Genomic DNA, 18516 nt, shown 5'->3' with positions numbered 1-18516 from the left:
TTTTCTTTATTAAAAAAAAAGTTTTCTGGCCATTACTGTATGTACAGCTTAAAGAACCACTCAGATCATATTTTCTTTTGAAAACTTATGTTGTAAAAGCTTTCCAAGAGGTCTTTTGATTATGATTATGCAGTTTTTTGTCATGGTTTGAGTTTGTTTTGTCTTGGTTTTTGCTTTAGTTCGTGTTCTGTCTTATTTGGTTCTGTTTCCTGTTTTATTTTGAAAGGGTTCCTGTTGTGTCATATTTTTGAGTTTTACTTCCTTGGTCCCCATCTGCCCTGATCGTGTTCACCTGTGTCTTGTCTGCCCTGTCTGTATATAAGTCTTGTCTCTGCCTTCCTCTTGTGCTGGTCCATTAACGTCTTCATGTGTCTTCGTCCCTTCATGCCATGTTCCATGTTCCTCGCCACGCCACAGTAAGCTTTGTTTTGTTTTGATTCCTGCTCTGCAGCGCCTTTTGTTTGTTTAATAAACCCTCTAGCCTTGGAACCGTTTGCCTCCCGTCTCTGCATCTGGGTCCTACCTGCTCTCGAGCCCCCCCCACCCTGACATTTTTAGCCAAAATAAAAACAAAAAAAACTTTTATTGGACATAGTTTCTGCAGAGCAGCAGTAGTTCATTAGAAATTCACCTCTGAGTTGTGGATAGAACTGTTGGTGTGACGCTGCCCCTACTTTCCCTCCCCGTTACTAAGAGTTCTGTGTTTACATTTTCATGGATCGTGCATGGATGTAGTTGTCTACAAGTGAATGCTTCAGAATTGGGCGGAGCAGCGAGCTTGTGCCCCGCCCATCGTATTTTTGGTCTTTTTCAAACTGCATTTTTTTCGTCCTGCTCCTGATTTAAAGCAATTTGAATAAAAATAAAATTCTCAGAAAGGCAATTTTAAGCTTAGTTTTGTTAACATGTCCTCTTAAAAATGTTAAAAACATCCGAGTGTCTTAACGTCCCAACAGTATAAGATAAATCAACAGAATTCAAAACTCCACACACAACTAGAAAAAGAAGTGTTTAATTTAATTTTTTAAGGTTTTGGTGGGCAAAAACTGCGTAGCTAAATATATAGAAAGAATTTGAGAGAAAATATGTACCCTTTGTCTCCTACGGATGGTCCAGTTCTTCCACAACAGGAGCCTGACCTGTCCTCCTGACCCCATGGTGCCCTCACGACACCCCCACAGGGGCTGGCTCCACCAAAAGAAACCTGCATTCAACCAGTCTGAGATCATCGTCATCGACGGCAAAATCTCTTTTGTTCTACTAAAACATTGGAGCTTTTAGCGCTGTGGTGACACGCGTCCATCTGGTGAAAGCCCCATGCGAACGCTCGCAATAGCTCACTAATGAGGATAATGAGCTCAAGACACTTTTGAAGACACAGTAACAGTTTTACCACTTTAAATATTCTCCCATTTATATAGAACATCACCAACAAAAAGAGTCAAGAGATTTTAGGTTGTTGTTTCTTTTTTAAACCACCAGAAAATGTTATGGGTAATAAAATAACACAACGGTTATATTTATACAAATGATGAAGCAGAACCTGACATTATGACTTACCTCAGAGGAACCCCGACAACATCTATGGCTGATCCTGATCAAATGAACAAACATAACAGCACATTTTCTCTCAGAGTTTGCCTCCCACTTGCTAACACAGCTCCTTCCCAGACCTTGTGAACAGTTAAGCAGATTGATATAATCTCCTTCCTCTGTTCTGGGAGACGTCTAACACCTCTCTCCATTTGTAGAGGCCCTTCATGACCTAAACTGCATGGCCTTCATTCTCTTACATAATCCAACAACTTCTACAATACTACTGCCATCGTAGGAAACATACCCAGAAACACATTTTCATTGTTTTAAATAACATTTATTGGCATTGATTTAACCCTTAGAAGCCCACCCCATCAAATGTAAAAAAAACAAAAACATTTTTGGACATTGTAAAACCCTTGGAATTAATCCACAGAAAACGTATAGCAATATAATTTCTATTATTAGGCTGCACGGTGGCGCAGTGGTTAGCGCTCTTGCCACACAGCAAGAAGGCCCCCGGTTCAAGTCCTGGCTGGGGGACCTGAAACAGAACAACCTTTTCTGTGTGGACTTTGCCTGTTCTCCCCGTGCATGCGTGGGTTTTCTCCAGGGTCTCTGGCTTTGTTCTGGCACTGTCCAAAAACATGCATAACGTTGGTTAATTGGCAACTCTAAATAGTCCATAGGTGTGAGTGTGATTGGGTGTGTGATTGCGACAGACAGACTGCGACAGACTGGCAACCTGTTCAGGGTGTCCCCTGCTTTCGCCCAAAGGGGCCGGGATAGGCTCCGACAGCCCCGTGACCCAGAAAGGGATAAACGGAAGAAGATGAATGAATTTCTTTTATTAAATATAAATTGTACCAATTAAGTTACGTTGGGTGATTTGGTAAGTTTATGCACATAAACGATTTTAGTTTAAGGTGCAAATTCAAATGAATGAGAAGGTGTGTCCAAACTTTTGATCTGTACTGTACATTTAAAAATATATATTTAAAAAAGAATCCAATTACCGATTACTATTTAGTCAACAAGATTGAAAGAGATATTTATGGATGGGTTTGACACTTTTAAACCTAAATTGCCCAATCAGAGCAAGCCAGCACAGGAGAAATCTCAAGGTTTTGTCTGATTTCCTTCACTACTCACTACCTGGAGCTCTGTTTTCGGTGTTCACAATTTTCTAGAGCTGAATGAATCTATAATTCCAAAACGCAGTTCTCTAGCAGTTTCCCAGAAGTCTCTGTGAAAAAGAAAAAAAAAAGTGCACGTTGATGCTCACTAGACTGGTGACTTTAGACCACAATGCTTTGTTTGGGAAATTTTTGTGGAATTTCTTTTTGGAATAAAATTCTGAAATAAACCATCCACATTTTTACCATCGGAACACAGTGAATCATAAGCAGCCTTCGTAAAATGTTGGTATTTTTTAGATTTCTACTTAATGAAATCTGTGACGTCATATTTGCCATAATAAAAGAAAAAATTAGTGAGCATTGAATTCCAATTGATTAATCCAGGGCACTAGATAGTTCCACACTATATTGTTTTTTGAGAAGTTAAGGAGTAAGGAGGTAATTTGGACTTATCCCAAGACAAGCAAAACAAAAACTAGAAGTTTTGCTAATATTGCCTAGAAACATTCACTATTTTTTAGCACCATAATTTATAAGAATGTGTCTATTTTTTTGCAAATACAGATCAAAAACAACCACTTATTCATAGCAGATAAACAAGTTTTTAAAAGTTCTCATTTATTAACCTCCTTTTGAACAGTTTGGGAAAGTAGAAATGTAAAAAAAAAAACAGACACATACATTTTCAGATATATTTTAATAAGTTACAAAAGGATGTTTGCTTTCATGTACCTGTTTTCTTACTTACAGTGAACCTTTCAATTCTCTGCCAACCGTGTACATTCCCACAAAAAACCCCAGCTTCCATCCAAATAAAACTTCCTATCACTTGCACAGACTGTAAGATTTCGATTAGTCTCATCAATAGGCTAACTTTGGCTATCACAGTAATATAAATGTTAAAGTAAAATGCATCAATAGGAAGGCCAGCACAGACACCAGTGGCATTTGTGAAAGCTTTGAAGCAAAGTGGACACATCTATCTTCAGCAATATAAAAACTAGTTTTTTTAAAATGGTATACAAGGCCTGATATAGCTTTATAGACAAGCTAATGCGATGATCCTACATGTAACAGTTGAAACTTTAAAACACTCAGTCGGGACAAACACAGCCTTGACAAAAATGTGTAGACAGACTTCAAAATAAGTGCGTCAAATCCTTTTCTTTTTTTTTTTCAGCTGCGACTATAATATACACACTAATGTAACAACTCAAACGTGATATTTTTTTGGTATATAAAATGAAGATAGTGACACTGTAGGAACTTGGTACAAAATTAAAAAAACAAAATTGTAATTGCACAGTTTGAATAAAAAAACTTTATAAATATTGGTAAGAGGTGCTCAGTGTAGTGAAGATGAGTGGTAAGGATTTGTGTGTTGAAAGCGTTTAGTGGTTGAAGTGCATCTCGCACAAATGAATATATTTTTGGATGCTGCATCAATCAGCTGATCGTTTGTTAACAATCCAGATGCTTCTTAGAAATCTTTTCTTAAATGTCATGGCACACACATCGCTCACACTCCATCTGTGTTTCTTATGACCGCCCATGGCTCACACAAAATGAGCCTCCCTGTGTTCAACCTCTTGGAGACGACTGGGTCTGAGTCTCTGGTACACCGGTTTAGTCTGGTTTTGACCCAGTTCTTCGGGGCTAGAGCTGGGCGGCTCCTCATCAACGTCCTCCTCAAGAGGCTCATCGACCGACACCTCTATCTCGATCCCCAGCTCCTCCTCCTCCTCCTCGTCTTCATCGTCGTCGTCCTCTGCGCTGTTTGCTGACGCACAGTTCTGCAGCGCTTTGGATTTGCTCCCCGTGGGAGGCTTGTAGAAAGTCCCTGGGGGAGGCTGGAGGGTCCTTGGAGCCCTAAAAGCTGTTGAGACGGTGCTGTACTTGGTGATGTTGTCCTCCCTTTTAAAATTCCGGCTGGGCCGCACCGCTACCGTGTACGGTCTGTTTGGGTAGACGGTGTTGATGGTGTTCCCTGTAGTTCCCAGGGATAAGTTTGATGGCACTGAGGTTGATAAGCTGCTGGGATCCAGCGTCGAGTTCTCAGAGGGTGAACTGGAAACCAGCCTAGATGCTCTGGAAGCAGCATCCTGGTTGTACTGTTTGTCCCACGTTCTACGCAACGTTTGCGTGTCAATAAATGTAGTCCGGAAATGCGTGCCAAGGCGTAACCTCGCGGTCTCCGTCTCGTCGACCTCTTTGATGGACTGGCAGCTGCCTGCCTTGCCGTCAGTGTGGTCCGTGCTGTTCAAGGCGTTGTTCTCTTCCACGCTTTCCTGGCTGGGCAGCCGCTCGGGGGGCATGCTCACCGGCCGGGAGGAGAGCTTCCCGCGAGGGTATCTGAGCTGAACCCTGGCGACTGTGACGTGCTGAGAGCGGCTGAGTCCTCTCTCGCTCGGCTTTGGTACGTCAACATTTCCGTTGAGATTGTCGGAGTCCACGTCGCCGTCTTTTCCCATTAAAAAGACAAGAAAATGAGCGTTAGGATTATTTTTTAGGGCAGAAAATGTGCTTTTTTTGACAATACCAACCAGTATCAAATTCACTTTTGTTTGGCACGTTTTCCTGAACCTCTGCTAGTAAGTGCGATGAAGGAATTATGGAGGAACATCTTTTATACGCCTTGGAGCTTTGCTGTAAGGGTAACGCACAAAGGGATCAGAAACAGACTAATATATATCTGCTGTGCAAATAATAAAAAAAAAAAACATCAACAGCTACCTCCTTAATGTCTCCTAGTGACTTGGAGTGCCTGCTCAGCTGCTGCTCTTTCTCCTGGCGGGTGAAGCCGGTATCCGCCTCTGTGGGCGGGCCAAGAGGACTGAGAGGCGTGTCGAAGACCATCTGATAGTGTCTGATCAGGAGCTCCACAATGAGCGCCTGATAGGGGTAATCGACCAGCGAGGAAAGAGAAACGTCGGCATCCGCCTGCCTTGGCTTGAGCAGAGTTGGGCCAAAGATGATCCCCAGGTTGCTGGCTGTCATCTTATTTTCTTCTGAACACTCGGTCACCCTTTGGAGAAGAAAACGAGATCAATTAAAACCCCGAGCAGCATTGTATGAGCCACAGGCGCAACCAGCCACGCCCCCACTGGATGCTACATGGCCCTCACTCTCCCTAACTTCCTCTGCCCCCCTGGTCAGATCTGCACATGAAATTCATTAAAAAATATTTTAAAAACACTTTTTTTTCTGTTGGTTTCATCTCCATAGCAACGATTTTAGTCCTTGGTCACCTCGGGGTGACAAACAGGTCTACGTAATTTTTTAGCAGAATATGCAAAAGTAAACTTTTGGATTTCCTTGGCAACAGAGGCTTTTTTGTTAACCACGCCCACATTCCTAACATGTTCATGTCATACTGTTTAGTTCAGCTTGAGCCAACGATTCATGCATGACATTTTCTCACGATTCTGGTAATATGCGAGCGACAAAAGAACGCTAAATTTGCAAGATCGCCATGCTAATGCCATTCAACATCTAAAACCCACGTTTTCCTCAAGAAGCCTCCCAATGATGCTCAAGTAGTAAGGAGATGATAGATAAAAATCCTTAGGAGACGTTTATATATCTTTTCTTTTTCATTCAAGATGATGGCCTCTTCCGGAGATTAAAGATCAACAAAACTTCGGTTGTGGGTTTAGACTTAACCTGTCGGTGAAATTCTGTGAAGATTGCTTGAACTAATTTTTTTCTTTACAATATTGTGGGAAAATGTGAAAAAAAAAAAATCACCAAATTTCCCACTTTGTCACAAAGCAGTCACCAAGTTATAGGTCCTGTGACCATATCATAACAATGAATGTGATGTCATCATTTATTTGGAGGTGGGGTCGTTCACTATACGTAAAATTCATCTTCCCCTGGGTACGAGGTGCAAACACATTTTGAGCACGTGGCAGGGGCAAAACTTTTGCTCAGTAAGACGGAGAAATTGCAAAAACAATCTGGTCCTTGCAAGTCGATTGGGTTTCTAGTTCTGCCTCCGCGCCCTACTGACCTGTGAAGATGCTCTATGAGGAACTGCAGGGTCTTGTAGTGAGCTGGGGGCAAATGTCGCAGCAGATCCTTCATTTTGAAGAGGACTCGGTTCAGGTCCACGCTGACCTGGGCCGGGGTCACGGGGTTGGTGTTGAGCCGCAGAGCTTCTAGGTCCTCCACAATGATACTCTGACTTTCCTTGGCCAAACCGATGAAGTCGTTGTAGTAGCGGAACAGGATGAGCGGCTCAGGAAGCTGGAGCGTAAAAGCAGGGCATAAACAAACGATGCAGCAAAACAAACAGTAAGGGCGCACAGGATCAATAAAGAAGAGAAAACACAGAAAAATGAAGATGAATCAGTATTTTCCTTTCATTTTCTCGATGTCTCTTCAGCCCACCTGTCTCAAGTAGAGTTTGAGCACGTTGCTAATGTCGTGGGGGTAGAGCTCAGAGAGCTCCACCAGGTGCTTGCCGTTCTCAAAAGCTTGGCACAACTTCTCCACACGAGACTTGGCACCATTCACGCGGTAGATCCCCTTCAGAGCACAACAAACAAAACAAAAAAACAGGAAACCTAAATGCAACTTTTCAACTCTCAGCTGTGCAGACAGCAACAAAATGAGAAACAATGGAAACATCACTCCACAGCCAAAAAAAGCTAAATCTCTAAGATCTTTTATGACAATACATAAAGACTGCTTGCCGGCCTTTTCCAGTCACAGGCTCATTTAAGACCCACTGTGGTGAAAACTTTGTTTTTGGTGTTTTTAACATGGTATATTTCTGATGACAAAATGAAGCTTAAAATTGAATTTCAGAGTATTTCTTTTTCATATGGTTGTGAATCTGGAGCTGATGAAAAAGGACGTTTGATGTTGTTGTTTCTCTTTCGGCTTTTGCCCATCAGGGGTCGCCACAGCGAACAAGTCGCATGGTAAACTTGGCAATGTTTTACGCCGGATGCCCTTCCTGACGCAACCTTCTCAAAGCAACCGGGCTTGGGACCGGCATAGAAGTAGAGAAGGGAACAGGGAGCAGCCCGGAGTCGAACCCTGGTTTCACGGACGGAAGGCGCCGCAAACCAGCACGAGCGGCGAAAAAGGACGTTTGATAAAGCGCATTTTAGTGACGTAGAAAATACGCTGAGCGGGCCACAAGCTTCCTGTTCTGTTCTATTCTGATGCATCCACTTGTAGACAAATAGATCCACGGAATTCTTTGTTTTCCTCATCTGAGCTGGAATCTGGAAACTGTACGGCTGGATAGCTACGATATTAGTAACATTTTTGTTGCACCAGTAATGTGGGGTTGAGGTTGGGAGGGGCTGTAAGCGGTGGGATAGCATGTAAACCAAGAGCTCTCAACTACAGGAAGGGATTGGCAGTCCTACCCACAACTCAGAGCCGGATTTCAAATGAACTATCATCACTGCAGAGACTATATCCAAGAAAACGATGTTTTTAATTTTTTTTGGGCTATAAACGTGATAATCATTATTTAAAGGACCACTGGGAATGCTTTTACAATAGATCAAAGGATAGTTGGAGTGAGTCTTTAATGCTTTTCTTGACACTTTTCTTTCTAGTGAACAGGCTGATATGCATACAAAATGAAATAACTGCATCATTCCGATCCCATCACTCCAATAACACAGTGTTTAGCTTCTTATTTTGGTACTTGAGTACGATTTGTGAAAATACGTTTCTCATAGATGCAAAAAAAAATGCATAATAAATAAGAAAATAATCGTGTTTAAGTTGCATTGGAGTAACAAGAACGACATTTCTTCCTAAAAGTAAATTATAAATAACAGAATAACTGTTTACACGCTTCACTATCATAACACATTGACGCTTATTTAGGAGGACTCTGGTCTATTAGTGCAACTTACGAACATCTATTCCAATATCCACAGCATAAAGAACATAAAGAAGTCATTTAAACCGTTTATGTCACTTCAGATCTGTTGAATTCTTCATCCCATGTGTTGCTTTGAACAACTCCGCTGAGCCCAGTGTAAGACTGGGCGCTGCTTCTTCTTCTATGTTACTGTCAGTAGCAAACACTGATATAAACATCTACGGTGCCCTCTAGTGGTTGTTTCCTTTTTTTAATCACATAAGTTGCACCCCTGACCAAACTATGCAAAAAACAAAAAAAAAACACAACTTATCCTCAAACTATAAAGGTTTTTAACCAGCAAGAGCGGTGAACCTCTTCACGGACCGCGGTCAGTAGGAGTACCTTGATGTTTAGCGCTCTGTTCTCGATCTCCGACGTGCACTTCCGTATAATGAAGGGGATCCCGTCGGGACTGTTCTTAGCCGCCTGCGAGAAATCGATGCCAAACAGGTGAAGCTTTCCCTGAAGCTTCTTGTGTCCGCACTGGATGGCCAGAGTTTCCAGGCACTTCTTGTGACAGGCCAGTGAACACTGCAAAACACACAGCCAATGACAGCTCTTAGTCGCTGAACAAGCACAGATTATGAGTTCCAACATAAAAGCAGGAAATGGCAAAGAAACCCAGGATGACCTGCAAGATAAATAACAAATTTAAGCAGGTCTTTTTTTAGTGGGTTTTGTCTTTTTTTTTTTTTGGTAAACGAGTAATGTTTAACTCGAAGATAAAGTTTCGTGGGAACTTTTACTGAGGCCTAAAAGAGAAGTGAGCTCTTAAAATACGCGGTGCTGAGTGATTCCAGCGCACAGCAGCGACTTCCATTTGCATGTCAGTTTGCCTGTCAACAGAAATTACATAATCCATTTTCCATTGTTACCGTCTTGTTCAGTGTGTCTAATAAATATGGACAGAAACTTGATCTAAAGTCAATAGTTGAGGGAGAGCGTGCAGGGATGAAGGAGAGGATTCTTCAGCAGACAAACAAAGGCTCTTCAGTTTTCCCTGCCCGTTCCCCTGACTGAGAGCAGCCGGTGTCTGAGGACAGACGCTTGCCAGTTTCAACTTTTCCTTTCTTCCGCCTTCTTTCAGCGCTGTGATGAGGGGAGAGGTGGCTTTTGTCTTTTGTTTTAGTTTGGGTTTTTGCTTGCCATGTCTGATAAAGAAGCTGCTGTGAGGCTTTGGCACCCTCAGCCGGAGTAATGTGGGTGTTCAAATGAGGGAAAACAGTTCGGTTTTTAAACCTGAACATAAAGGGAATTACCTCCTCACACTCTGCTCCGTGAAACACCACCAGGCTGTCGCACTCTCTGCACTTGGAAGGAGCTCGCAGCTTCCTCAGCTTGTGGGTTTGGGCAGCCTTGGACATCTGGGTGTTTCTAAAGGGTCCTGGAGAGCTGGCGGTCTCTATGTCATTTAAGCCTAAAGAGTAGAGGAGAAGTGAAATAGCTTCTTTTTTTTTTGTTAAATCAAATTTTTACTTACAATTGGGCAAATTTGTAGCAAAAACTCTCAATCCAAAACATACACAAAAAAGCAGATGAACTCACTGTTATCAGAAGGTGAAGGGGGCTCCCTGTCGTCCAGGTCATCAGCAGAGGACATAGTCCCTGTGGAAGGAGTTCTGGGTAACCTCCTCTTGAAGTCACCTGAGCAACAAGGCACGACACAGAAGTAAGCCCACATCTTTACAATCATACTGAGTTTCTTCTTGCTGTGTCTGATTATCCTGTGGGAAACACTGCGGGGCCCAAACTGAAGAGGATGTCGAGGATCTGGTGAATTTGATGAATTTAAGGTGTGGCTGTTGAACCAGTAGAGGTAATGTAAGTGATTGGTGGTGATTTACATTTATATGGACTTATCAGCTGATGCCTGCTGATCTTGTTTTATTCTCTGTTATTGTTTTCATGATGAGGCCTTTAATGAAGTTAATCAGGGATAAACTCCTAAATCGTTCACACTTGAGGGGGATGAATCCAATAACATGCCTCCAAAGCAAAAGTCAACCATGCTACCCCTTCATGGAGCAATGGTTATACTAAACTGACCACATAGTGGAGTAGAGTGGGTCTTAAACGCAACTGCTGTTCAAAAATCCCTTTTTTCAGTCAGTTCCATCAAGTTGTCAGGTGCACAATCTGAATGTAAAATGCAGCTCCCGGTGTTTTTTACCTGGACTAGCAGTGGGGGAGTCCATGGAGCGGGACTCGCTGCTGCCTCCTGCACTTTCTGAGTCGCTGCACATTCCCCCTCCCTGACTGGTGGAGCTCCATTGTCGAAACGGGCCCTGGATCCGGCCTGCACAAACATAAAAACAATTTAAAATAATTTATGGGTTGTTCTTGTACAAGAAAGAACATAGAGAGCCGGTTCTAAAGATACCGTCTACGTGTTTTTGAAACTCCTGCCTGTTCCCGGGAAGTCAGTGGGTGCCACAAACCCTGGCATGCATTCTCATGACAACATTTCCATGTATTTTAGCGTGAACTTAGCTTATTACTGAATGCAGCCCAGAACTTTCTGTTCATTGTCTAAGGGAGATCCAGCTTCTTCTTACGAACTTAAAGTTCTACCTCATCCTGCTTTCATTACCAGCAGACACATCAGTGATGTAAACAGTCTCCTTTATAATGTCACAGAAAATCAAAACACAACATAACAAATGGGAATTGAACTGAATAAAGTGACCTTATCAGGGAGTGTGACTTGGACAAATGTACACAAGGAGTGGCTCAATATAAGTTGCATACCGTGGAAATCGGTGCTTCCGTTGGAGCGTCTCTCTGCAACCTTGGCATGATGGGTACTGGCCGAGCCTTCCACCTCGTCTCCAGCTTCAGAAGCCACAGATGGCTGCGTCAGGATGCTGTGAGAGGAGTGGCTGCTGCTTAGCGAGCGCTTCTTGGAGTGAACCCTAAACCGGAAAATAAAAATATAAAATCTCAGATTGTTGAGAGAGTGACGAGCACTTTTACAGAAATGTGCAATCTCCACACTTTTAATATCCTAATTCAAGGAGAGATTTTAGCTGCTGAGAAAAAGCTTCCAAACTTCAACAGATTCTGACAGAATTTAATAATGCAACCATTGACTATATAAAAACAGGACGGAGTGACTCCTCCCCCCTTGTGTTCCAAACAGGAAGTACCTGCTGGTTCCAAGAAGCCAAAATCCCATAGACTTCAATAGAAAGAACAGCTATTACTCAGTCATTCTAACATTTTCTTGCTAATCGGAAATGTTTTTCATGACATTTTTTCTTTAGGGCAAGTTATTCATGTTAACTGATGCCTTAATAAAATTATGTGGTCTCACATCAAACGTTTGACAGATCCTATTGTCAAGTGGTAGGGGTGTGGATATGAGGAAAACCTACGATGTGCGGCATCAGTGATCAATATTGGGATCAATATGGGGATTACTATATGAATTGCAATTCATGAACAAATAACAAAACAAAGCTAACACAATGTATCATTTCAACTTCACTGCAACAATTTAATTACATAAAAGTCAACCTAAAGTTTACAGCAAGTTAGTAGTACTTAACGGCATAAAACTAAAGAATTAAGAACAATGTAAGTAGCGTGCACTTGAATTTTCTTTTTTGAACATAATGGTTTCTCTGTCTATACATGTGTGTAAACATTTAAGGTAACCATTTATTGTGGTTTACGCCATCTTTTGCGTTAGGCGTATTGCACAAGCAGGTATCGCGATGCCTAGTGTGGACTTCCAACAAGCTCATAACTAATTGGTTGACTTGGGCCAATCACTTCTTACTGATGATTTCTCCAACATGGCGGCATCTGTATCTCGACTAAATTAACTTCAATTTGTTCGAACTGTAAGGAAGCCCTTTTCTATGTGTGACATCACACTCAGTCCAGTTCTCATATACAGTCGATTAACTATTTCCACGGGTTCCATAATATTTCCTATGATCTTTTCATTATGCATTACAGGGGTTCTATTATATTTTCTATGTTCTTGTTCTTATGCATTTAATGGATTCTATACATGCATGTATATTGTATTGCAGAAATATGCTTGATTCCTGCCCTCAGTAGCAGATAATATGTGCCGAGGTCACCAATAGGCCTGTTTTTGACTTTTGGCCTCCATTTTCTTTCTGTACTGGAGTGTTTATGGAGCCACCACACCTGCATTGCAGACTAGACAAAAACACACCAGTCTAATGATGTATTTTGTATGTTTTCATCTTCCCTTACTGAATAATAAAAAAAAACCTTTTTGCCTTGAGGACAGAGACAGCAGACAGCCACAAAGCCTAACAGGTCATGTTTCTCCAGATCTCCCTTTTTACAAAAGGTTTGAAAATTCATGCAGACTCTTGTGTGTCTTTTCATTTCCCAAATGCACATTTCATTTTTGGACGTCCTGAACCATCCGAATCCGCGAAGGTCGGACGAGACGGCAACACCACATATACAAATGAGCTTCTGCTGTAGGGAATTGTTAATTACGATTTTAAAGCCCATTAAAACACAACATAACTACACGAGTTTCATAAAAACACCAATTAATTTAAAAACAATACAGTTGAACTGACTCTCGACGGTGGACAGACGATGCCCTCCAATGTTTACCAAAAAATTCCCACAGTACACAAAAAAGTAGGTCAGTGGTCTATATTTAAGATGTTGGGGAGCAGTGCAGTGGGCGTATGTGAACGTGGGTGTGTCATTTCCTCTCTCCCAAGCTAAATTCTTTTGATCAGTGGGATCAGAGCGTGGGGGAGGTGGGGGAGCGGAGGGAGAAAACTAAGTGAGAACAAAGCACTCTCTTATTCCCGCCTGTCTGGAATGTGCGTGTGACCACAAACCTGTGTCAACACAACCCAATCGAAAGAAGTTTTCAACCGCATCCTAGCTTACAAAAGCTGCTCTCCAGAAATGCCCAAATTGGACAGTTGGGTTTTTTGTTTTGTTTACATTTTTATATGAAATTTGGGAGTTCCTGAGTCATTAGTGCTTAACCCCCCTCGACACCCAGCTCTTCTGTTAGCTGACTACAGTCATTTCCACAGGAAGTCCAGACCAACCCAACTGTTAAAGACTTTCCAAAACAAACTCCCCCACTCTGGCACTCCCCCTCTCACCAACGAGGCCTGCCATCTCACAGAACAACACCAATTATATTCTATCCAAATCTAATCGTTATGCTCACTCAGAATCTCTTGATAGTCGCACTACGCTGGTAAGTCTGTTTAGGGACATTCCTTCAAAAGGAAAGCTAGAGATTGCAGATAAATAAAGTTGTTTAAGTGAGAAAAACAAAGACGGTGTCCAAATTCAGTCACTGCTCCCCGGTTAGTGCACTATGTAGGGCCACTGACTGTATATGAGAGCTGGACAGAGTGAGTGTGAATGAAGTCATTTCAGTCGCCATTTTTGGCGACATGGATGTTGCCATGTTGGAGCCAGGCGACATCAGTGAGCAGTGATTGGTCTGAGTCATGGTTTCCGTGACAACCTCTCTCACCAATCAGGACTGGAGGAGGCTTGTTAGAACTCCACACCCCTCCCGCTGAAAGCGAGCTCATGAGAATCTGTCAATCAAACGTTGAAGAATCTGATTGGTCAGTTTGTAACTTGAATAACTTGGAATAAAGAAAAAATATAAAAAAAATCTTGTTAAGCAAAAACATGTTAAATAGAGGTAGAATGGTTATTAAAAAATAAATAAATGACTAATAGCTGTCAATTTGTCAATAGAAGTCTATGGGACTTCCCATTTGGAATGCAAGGGGGGAGGGGTCACCCAGTCCAGTTCTCATATACAGTCAATGCATAAAGCATTTGTCCTATTGTCGGGGTGTCCCAAACTAGAATTCCAAAATCCAGTGTCTTGGAAATTTTCCAGAAGTCTCTTACATAACCTAGAGCGCATCACACTAGATTGGCGAATATAGACAATAATAAATTGTGTTTGAATGATTTGTTGTTTGAAAATTTTGATTCTTTTTTAATCATCCAAGTTGTCATCACCAGAAAACAGTGGATTCATAAATAGTCTTCGTAAAATGTTTATGTTTATGAGGTTTTTTCACTTCAGCAAATGGGTGATGTCATATTCTAAAAAAAGAAAAGTAGTGAGCATGTGAGCAAATAGCATCAAAATCCATGGTTCTAGATTTTCCTGCAACATTTAGTCTTTGGGGGTTAGGGACTAGTGAGGGAATGTGAACAGCTAAAGTGTGGGCAGTAAATAGGAACTGGATTATAGCAGACCTGCCCCCTTACCCTGCGCTTTTTGTTGTAGGTTCATCAATTGAGTGGCACTCCAGGCGAGGAGCATCTGCAGGCAAACTCCGGACAAACTCAATGTAGCGCTGGCCGGGCTCGTACAGCTTGGCGTTTTCGCACAGACTCTGGTGGTTGACCGGCAGAGAGACGACCTGAGCCTGCTGGAGCTGGAACCAGTTCACGGTCACCTGAAACACAAACGGCCGTCATAATCCTCCACTTAACAATCGTCAACTCATTTCTGCTTTTCTATTGAAGCATGCTTTTCATTCCCTTATACAAGTCACCTGAGAAAGGATTATTCTTGCAAATGAAATGTGCAAGCTTACTGCTTTGAGGGTGAGGTCACACTGGGAGACCATCTCTCGGATTTGAGTGATGATCTCACTCTTGGCGTTTGCCAGATCGACTCTCTTCACTCCAACGTCGAGCTGACAGGCCTTACAGTGCTCCCTAGCTTCTTCAGCCTTCAGAGGAAAACCATTTTTACCTTACTGGCATCCATACTCAACATTAAAGTAATCAAAAACCACATGCAAGCATAAACTGTCTCTGAAAGGAGTTGTCATACCTTCTGCAAGGCCTCCTCCTCCAGCCTGCGTCTCTTCTCCAGCTGCTTGGCAGCGGCTGGACCCCCACCTGCATTCTGTTCCTCCTCCAGGCGACTGGTGGCCACCTTGGCTTTCTCGTATTCCTCCTGCCGCTGGGTCTGCAGCAGCCGAGCCTTCTTTAGAGCGTTGTCTGCTTCGTGCTGAAGGGGCAAACAAAAACTTTCAGGTGTCTGCATCTCTTGCATTATAGGAGCTGCAGAGTAATGGTCCAAATTTGTCGTTTTGGAGAATCCACTTACCATTTTCTTCTGCTCTCTCTGCCACTGCTCTTTGACCTCTTTCCTTCGCCTGTCCAGCTCATTTTTTCGGGCCAGAAGAGGCTGAATAGAAGCAAACAGTTACTAATAACTCTCACTTCTGTTGCTCAACTCTAGACAAAGTTTAACTTCAGCTTTACAGCAGGTGTTGGGACTAGTTACCTGCATGAACTTGTTGCTTTGGAGAATGGCTGCAGTGTTTAGTACCAGTTGACTGTATTCGTTGTCATTTTTGAAAGCCGTCATGTAGATCTCACGGAACGGCATGAACTCCTAGAAGGGAAATTAGAATGTCTTGGCATCCATCCAGTCCATCAGCAAAAAAAAAAAAAAAAAAAAAAATGACGCAACAGGTGGAATTAGCTGCAGTGTTTGCTTACCTGCTGACTTGCAAGCCCCTTTGCAGTTTCAGCCATTTTGGCGTAAGTCTTTGCACACTCTATGTCTGCAAAGGGAAGACAACAACAGCTTAAAAAAATGAATCATTTACTGTAGAGTTGGATTAAAAATTAAACTAGTCATTTATGATAAAGAAAGGAAAATAATGAATAATCAGATATAAAGCTGTAAGCAGTATGACCCGCAGGTGCCCGTTGTCAACATATCAACTTTCTAGTAACATATAACAAGCAAAGCTGCAATCATGACTAAGCAAAATGTAGAAAAATGGTAGATTGTTGTCATTCAACTTCATGTTTAGACAGCACCCCATCATTCTACAGGTGTCTTAACTCACCCATATTGAGCCGCTTCTCCACCCAAGTCAGAAGCTCCTTGGTGTACTTGGACCACGCTTTAGCATAGAGCAGCGCCGAATCGACTCCGCTGTCCTGCCGCTGCAGCGCTCGGTCCACCTCCTCTGGGCGAACCGGCTGAGAGGGCCCTTCGATGACAGGGAAATCGTTTGGGGACTTGGACGAGATGGGCTTTAACATTTCTAGCTACAAATGCAACATGCCTGGCACTACATTTGCCTAGCAACAGGTGTGTGAGGGAGTGGGTAAAACCTAGCTGCCCTAGAGTGACGGTAATATGGGTCAATTCCCTCTGAAGCCACGTAAAGCTGACAGACATTTCAATAGAGTAATTGTTTATCACCCCGTGAAAGCCCACAAAAATATTAAAAACAATAACAAAATCAAAGCCTAAATAAAAACCCTCACCCAACCTGGGAAAATTAGCTTTTCTCCCAAAACAGAACCAGACCACAGAAACAGTAGGTTTAATCTGTCCTACCTGGTGGATCATCTTTCTCAGGACCGGATCCTCCAATTTCCACAGAAATGTTCTCAAATGACTGGAAATAAAAGACATTTTTTGAAGTTTTACTTTTTTAAATGAGACTGGAGGGGCAGCATTTCCGAACTGAACCATGGAACGCTCTGCAAACAGTTTTTAAATAGTCCTTATCAGAGCTTTGGCTTCCTATGTACAGCCACTACATGGAAAAAAACAACACTATAGCATTAATTCATCATTGATGAAGGGCAACCTTGTTAACCACACTAAACTTGTAGTGAAAAACTGAGTTTTATACCTTTTACCAGGATAAATGTGAGCAGTGGCATATGGGTTTATGATGAAAAAAACTTCACAAATGGATGGAAAAAGGATATGCAAAACCTTCTTACCCTACTTCTTTTCGTTAGGGGCAGCCCCAACACCGATCCATTCTCTACATCTCCCATAAGGAAGTCAGACACTCTAAAGAAAAACAGGAGCAACAAAATACCAATAAGACAAAGGGGGGAAAAAACTGCACAAGTTCCAACTGCTTTATTCCTTCTGTCGGTAAACCAGAAAAGATATGTTAAATATGCTTCCAATGCCTGGTTTCAGTGTTCTGTTAAACTGCTTCTCGATCTACTGCGCAGGAGATCAGTTACAGAATAGAAAAGTTAAGACCCACTCCGATAAAGATTGTGTTTTTAATATGCTCTTGCTGCCTTTTTCTGATGGAGGACTTATTGCATTTCTAAGCACCTTTTTATTCAAATCAAGCATCAGGAGCAGACAAAAAAAATGCTGTTTGGTGATGTAGAAAATACGCTAGACGAGCTACAAGCTCCCTGCTCCGTTCCATTCTGACAAATGCCTCCATGTACGTCTTTGCCTTCCTCGTCTGAGCTGACATCTGGTTGATAGCTCCAATATTTTTGTTGCACCTACAATATCAGATTGGGAGTGTCAGGAGGGGATGGAATCTAGCAGGAGAGCATGTAAACAGAGAGCTCTCAGCTACAGGGAGGGGAAAGGAGGGCCAGGTGGCTCTGTTCAGACGGTCCCCGGTGAATTCTCGATTCTGATTGGCTGCTGGGCTTGCATTGAAAATTGATAACGCACAGGGATAATGCACACCTAAAAAAGAAGTTCCGGTCACATCGCTTAAATGTTCTATATCACGGTGCTAGCTTCTTTAAAACAATCATTAGCTTCATCTGGACAAAAACAAGCAGTAAAGAGGCGAACTTTTTCTCTGAACTGATGCTTTATTTAACATATCGTGATGATCAGCATATATATATAGCTTTTCTTTGCCGCTGCAGTCGAGGTCCGCGGCTTAGCAGAAGCTTCACGGAAGCACTATCCTTTGCTTCGCGTTGGATGGTTCAGGCTTCCACGGCATGAGTCAATTCCTGATAACACACACTTCATCGGCTATTAACCCTACATGACCTACTGCTGCTCTGCATAAACTATGTACGTTTTTTATTTTGGCTAAACATTGTATAATCAGAATTAAAAGACCACTGGAAACCCTTTGAAAAATTTTTAAAAAAAATAATCGGAGTGGGTCTTTAAAAAGAAAA

General features: G+C 42.2%; 2 protein-coding genes across 10 annotated transcripts in view; both read right to left on the bottom strand.

Annotated features, from left to right (window-relative positions):
- The window catches only part of abca4a (ATP-binding cassette, sub-family A (ABC1), member 4a), a 45060-nt gene extending 43387 nt beyond the window's left edge, over positions 1 to 1673 (bottom strand). For all 4 annotated transcript variants that reach the window (XM_023950290.2, XM_023950292.2, XM_023950291.2 and 1 more), the window contains exons 1-2: positions 1561 to 1673; positions 1092 to 1204 (exon numbers count right to left, since the gene is read on the bottom strand). In XM_023950290.2, coding sequence (XP_023806058.1) covers positions 1092 to 1157 — 66 coding nt within the window. In that variant the 5' untranslated portion in view covers positions 1158 to 1204; positions 1561 to 1673. The remainder of the gene's footprint in view (positions 1 to 1091; positions 1205 to 1560) is intronic.
- A 1680-nt stretch (positions 1674 to 3353) lies between these two features.
- The window catches only part of arhgap29a (Rho GTPase activating protein 29a), a 38588-nt gene continuing 23425 nt past the window's right edge, over positions 3354 to 18516 (bottom strand). For 4 of the 6 annotated variants that reach the window (XM_023950013.2, XM_078938412.1, XM_023950015.2 and 1 more), the window contains 19 exons: positions 17338 to 17410; positions 16943 to 17003; positions 16443 to 16589; positions 16087 to 16151; positions 15869 to 15979; positions 15689 to 15769; positions 15410 to 15589; positions 15168 to 15305; positions 14836 to 15026; positions 11320 to 11483; positions 10742 to 10867; positions 10117 to 10215; positions 9831 to 9988; positions 8914 to 9102; positions 7068 to 7205; positions 6688 to 6923; positions 5409 to 5700; positions 5219 to 5321; positions 3354 to 5136 (listed from right to left, as the gene is read on the bottom strand). In XM_023950013.2, the coding sequence (XP_023805781.1) occupies positions 4232 to 5136; positions 5219 to 5321; positions 5409 to 5700; positions 6688 to 6923; positions 7068 to 7205; positions 8914 to 9102; positions 9831 to 9988; positions 10117 to 10215; positions 10742 to 10867; positions 11320 to 11483; positions 14836 to 15026; positions 15168 to 15305; positions 15410 to 15589; positions 15689 to 15769; positions 15869 to 15979; positions 16087 to 16151; positions 16443 to 16589; positions 16943 to 17003; positions 17338 to 17410 (3457 nt within the window). In that variant the 3' untranslated portion in view covers positions 3354 to 4231. The remainder of the gene's footprint in view (positions 5137 to 5218; positions 5322 to 5408; positions 5701 to 6687; positions 6924 to 7067; positions 7206 to 8913; positions 9103 to 9830; positions 9989 to 10116; positions 10216 to 10741; positions 10868 to 11319; positions 11484 to 14835; positions 15027 to 15167; positions 15306 to 15409; positions 15590 to 15688; positions 15770 to 15868; positions 15980 to 16086; positions 16152 to 16442; positions 16590 to 16942; positions 17004 to 17337; positions 17411 to 18516) is intronic. The other 2 variants (XM_023950014.2, XM_078938413.1) reach the window with 1 other exon arrangement.

This window comes from Oryzias latipes, chromosome 20 (assembly GCF_053564925.1).
Source record: "Oryzias latipes strain Hd-rR chromosome 20, Olatipes_Hd-rR_3.1".
Taxonomy (NCBI): Eukaryota; Metazoa; Chordata; class Actinopteri; order Beloniformes; family Adrianichthyidae; genus Oryzias; species Oryzias latipes.
This window is presented reverse-complemented; position numbering and strand designations above follow the sequence as displayed.